Source organism: Triticum urartu, chromosome 5A (genome assembly GCF_056163025.1).
Source record: "Triticum urartu cultivar PI428250 chromosome 5A, HENAU_Tu73, whole genome shotgun sequence".
Taxonomy (NCBI): Eukaryota; Viridiplantae; Streptophyta; class Magnoliopsida; order Poales; family Poaceae; genus Triticum; species Triticum urartu.
In genome coordinates, this window is record NC_141877.1 from 42,863,488 (window position 1) to 42,867,917 (window position 4,430).

General features: G+C 42.4%; 1 protein-coding gene across 1 annotated transcript; it reads right to left on the reverse strand.

Moving 5' to 3' along the window:
- Positions 1-480: 480 nt before the first annotated feature.
- Positions 481-2,196, reverse strand: LOC147967865 (uncharacterized). Its single transcript, XM_087522573.1, has 4 exons — positions 2,113-2,196; positions 1,854-2,000; positions 619-1,161; positions 481-555 (listed from the first exon to the last, which is right to left on the reverse strand). The coding sequence occupies exons 1-4, from the start codon at positions 2,194-2,196 to the stop codon at positions 481-483; spliced, it is 849 nt and encodes a 282-aa protein (XP_087378699.1).
- Between the last annotated feature and the right edge of the window lie 2,234 nt (positions 2,197-4,430).

Genomic DNA, 4,430 nt, shown 5'->3' on the forward strand with positions numbered 1-4,430 from the left:
CAGGGTCGACGGAGCCACCCAAACCTAACCATTAGGATTTACGGTGATCTCGGGGTCGACGGAGCCACCTAAACCTAACCATTAGGGTTTACGGTGCCTAGAGGTCGATGGAGCCACCCAAACCTAACCATTAGGGTTTATGGTTCTAACATAACCATCAAATAGCCTTCCAATGCTAACACAATCATCTAATATAAAACGTAGTTCATGAGAAATCATAATCTGAAGTCTAGCAAACATAACACACAATAGATACTAGAGTTCAACATATTATAGGGTACACAACCATTGTTCACAATACATAGTGGACTTTAGATGCATAGTTCATCCTTTTCTCACAAAAGGATGAAAAGCATATTTACTACATAAATACACAACCATAGTTCATCTTAGAGAAGTTCACATTTAGTAGAGCCATACACTACACAACCATCATGCCCAAAAGGTCAGCATTTCCCACTAGTCTCATATTCATTTTCTTCACTTCTCTAAGATGACCTGGATCCCCTTGATCTTCTCCTTTAGCTTCTCCTCTGCCTTCATCAGCTCAGCAAACTGAAGCTCTAGCTACACCATCTCTTCACCATGCTTTTCCTTTCCCTTAAGAAAATCTGCAACCTGAAACTTCAACTCTAGCTTATCTTGGGTGAGCTTCTCCTCAGACTTTGTGAGCTCTGCATTCTTCAACTCCAAGTTCATCTTAGCTTCACTAAGCAATTGCTTGTCTATAATATGCTTCAACTTCAGGTTCTGGATGACTGTAGCTTGAGCTCTTTTCAGGTTCAGTAGCACTTCATAATTCTGCTTAAGCTTCTCAGACTCTACATCTCTCTTTGCCATATGTGCCTTCATATCAGCCACCAGTTCACTTCTGCATTCATGCTGATATGTAATGGCAGACTGCAGATGTCTGAAATCCACCACCCTCTCCTCCTGGAAGCTCATAAGCTCATGCACATCTTGGACTAGCTTGTCATAGTTGGCCTCCAACTTGTTCTTCTCTTCTGTCAGATGGTGGATAGTGAAAGAACTTTCAAGATTATCATTCACCCTAGCACTCCTGCTATCTTCAACCATTGCCCACAGCTTCAACAATGCATTTTGCATTGTTGGAGGCCACTGATGATCAACCCATTCAACAAACCCACAATTCTGCCCTTCCTGCAAAAAGAGCAAAAAGATAAATAATAAACAAGTTAGTTCATACCACAGGTAAATAACTAGCGCACTAAGCTACATTAGTTCCTACCACTGTTTTTCATTTCTAAGTTGGTAATAATAGCAGCACTAAGCTACACTGGTAATTGAGATGTACGTACCCACTAAATAACAACATGAGAAATTACAACACCACTCAGCTACCGATTTGAACTAGATTTTGCTAATCAGCTACAAAACAAGAGCAATCTCAAACTGCAAACTTGCTGAACTACCAAAGCATATGCAGTACATATGCTCCATTCAACTAAATATTTCTAGCATTTAGATACATAACAGCAGGTGCATCCCAACATAAAAGTAACAGTGCACTCAATATTTAGTTCCAAACAGGAGCAAAAGTGTAACAACAACATAATTAACAGTGCACTGTCATTAACTACATAAAAAATGCCACAACAGCAACATAAAACATGTAGAAGTCCCAAACTGAATATTTCACATGATACCAAGAACAATGCCACTGCTAAATAACAGTACCACTCTCATTAAACTACTGCTACTGTTGTTGCAAAAGTGAATATGCCCTAATAATCAGGCCTTGTAGTCATGTTCAATATGCCACTGTCAAACCAACAATAAAATGACACTATCAACCTAAATATAATATCCAACTATCACCCTACAATTCATACCGGCTCTGCACATGCTAAGAACCTTCTCCCTGTGTCTGTTCCTTCAAATGCGACAAGCCTCTCAGATGTCTTCCCGTGCTTCTCACATGGCGACATCGTTTCCAGCTCAAGCCCCTGGTAATCTGGATCTTCAATGCTAAAAGGGACCTGCCGAACCTCATACAAACAAAATGCCCAAATCAAAACCCAGCAAAATCAACCAAATCAAGAAGCCCCAAATCTAAAACCCTAACCCTAAACCTAGCTCAAGGGAAATCACCTGGTTAAGCCCGTCCGTGGATGAGGTCGAGTGCATGTACGGCAGGCTGGACGTCTCCTCACTGCTTTCGTCTTCGAAAACCATGGCGGGCGGTGGCGGTCCGGTCCGGCAACACTACGGGTGGCGACGAGGACGGCGAGAGAGGAGCGAGGAGGAAGGCACGAGCAAGGAGGGAGAGACAGAGCACGGGCCGGTCCGGTTTGAGCCGGACCACACATATCGAGCGAGCGGGCGGGTGCCGATTCGCCAGCATGGCAGCTGACGGGCGGGCCCGGGCGGTCAGTTCCAGCGTCAATACGTAGAAATACGAAGATTAGCTCGATTTGCAACGGTTCGACCCAAACGTGGTACTGACACATAAAAAATTCCAAAAGTGGTACCAATTCGCCACCACCGCCCCAAATGTGGTACTATCATGTAATTATCTCTAAAAAACATTATTTGATGAATAGTATGGTCCCAATTATATTTTCTCCACAAAGAATACCATGGATGTCAATACATCATGAAACTTCAACCCTGAGTAGAATGGTCGACTAAGTTCCAAATCCTGAAATTTCAGTTTTTTAAAATTTCTAGTATTTTTTTCCAATTCTACTATTCATGTGGGTGCACGTGGAACCATGTTTACCTTTGTATTTTGGCTACTGCATGTAATACTCCCTTCGGTCCTTTTTATTCGACATATAACAATTGTTTGAAGTTAAATTTCATAAAGTTTGACCATATTTATAGGAAAAGATATCAACATATAAGAATTGTTTGAAGTCAAGCTTCATAATGTTAGACCACATTTATATAAAAAGATATCAAAATCTACCATGCTAAAATTATACAATATGAAAATGTATGTCTTGGCGCATCTACTGATATTGATTTCACATTGTGAGTATTGGTATTTTTTTCTATAAAGTTGGTCAAACTCTACGAGGCTTGATTTCAGACAAATCTTATATGCGAACTAAAAAGAACTGGAGGGAGTATATGATACATGTTCATCGGAGCCCAACAGCTTCAGCACACGCAAAAAACAACACGAGTGACCGACAATCCGACCACACCTAGAGTATCTCCAACGCTCATCACCAAATCGGACACTGTCTATCCGTGGACTGGTGGGGACTAGTACATTCCCTCTTTCAAAAAGGAGGATTACCCCTAGGGATGCCACCCGCAGGGTTTCGGTACGGGTGGAGCCACCCCATACCCTTACCTGTCCCATTTAAGTTTACCCACCACCCCTACCCATACCCGCTAGTGGGTATAAATTTTTCCCATACCCGTCATCCGACAGGGTAAATGGGTACCAGCGGGTAAAAATACCCATGTTTGCATGACATCAATTTAAGCAACACATAATCATAAACAACAATATACAATCATAATTTATAAACAACAACATAGAATAACATCTATACATACTTATAAATAACAACACATCATAAACACACCACATTGTATAAACATCAACACTTTCTTGTAAACAACAACACATCAAAACATCAACACATAGTTATAAACACTAGTACATAGTTATACATTCTAAGTTCACAAACTCACGACAAAGGATAGAGGTAATTTTTCCGTACTTGTTAGATTTTTATAAGGGTACATGGGTATGCGGTTATGGATTATATGATCTCATACCCGTACCCACTCTACCCGATGGGTTTGAGATTTCCCTATTTACATACCCATGGTAACTTTTTGACCCATACTCTTACCCTAATAGGGCTTTTACCCGCAGGGTACGTGGGTAATGGGTACCCATTGCCATCCCTGATTATCCCCGGCCTTTGCATCTAGGCGATGCATGCAACCATTTTATTAATTATTCACAAAGACCTTACAAAGTAATACATCAGTTTGTCCGAAGCCACCATCTTAGCAACAACTGTCACTATTCATAACCACTTGATGAAGGGGTGCCGACAGTCCGAGCATAATACCAAACAGACATCACATCAAAGCCTAACATCTAAAGCCGGGGACACCAACCGAGCCAGATACTGGGTTTGGGGTACAAACCAGTCCGACACACTCTCATGTGTCGTCGCCGCCGTCTTCCACCAATCCATCTTTAGAGCAGAAACTAACACACTAACCTTGCCAGGCCTCTTTGCCATTGACGTCACCATGACGCCAGACAAGATCCTCCTCCTGCGCGAGTGCATCTCTGCGCATCAGACACCGAGTCTCCACTGCACCACGCCGCCGAGATCCGTCGCCATCAATGAGTAAGATGAAGCACCGCTCCACCAAAGAAGCCATGCACTGGTCCCTCGAACCCGTGCACACCTCCAAGAATGACGCCCCCA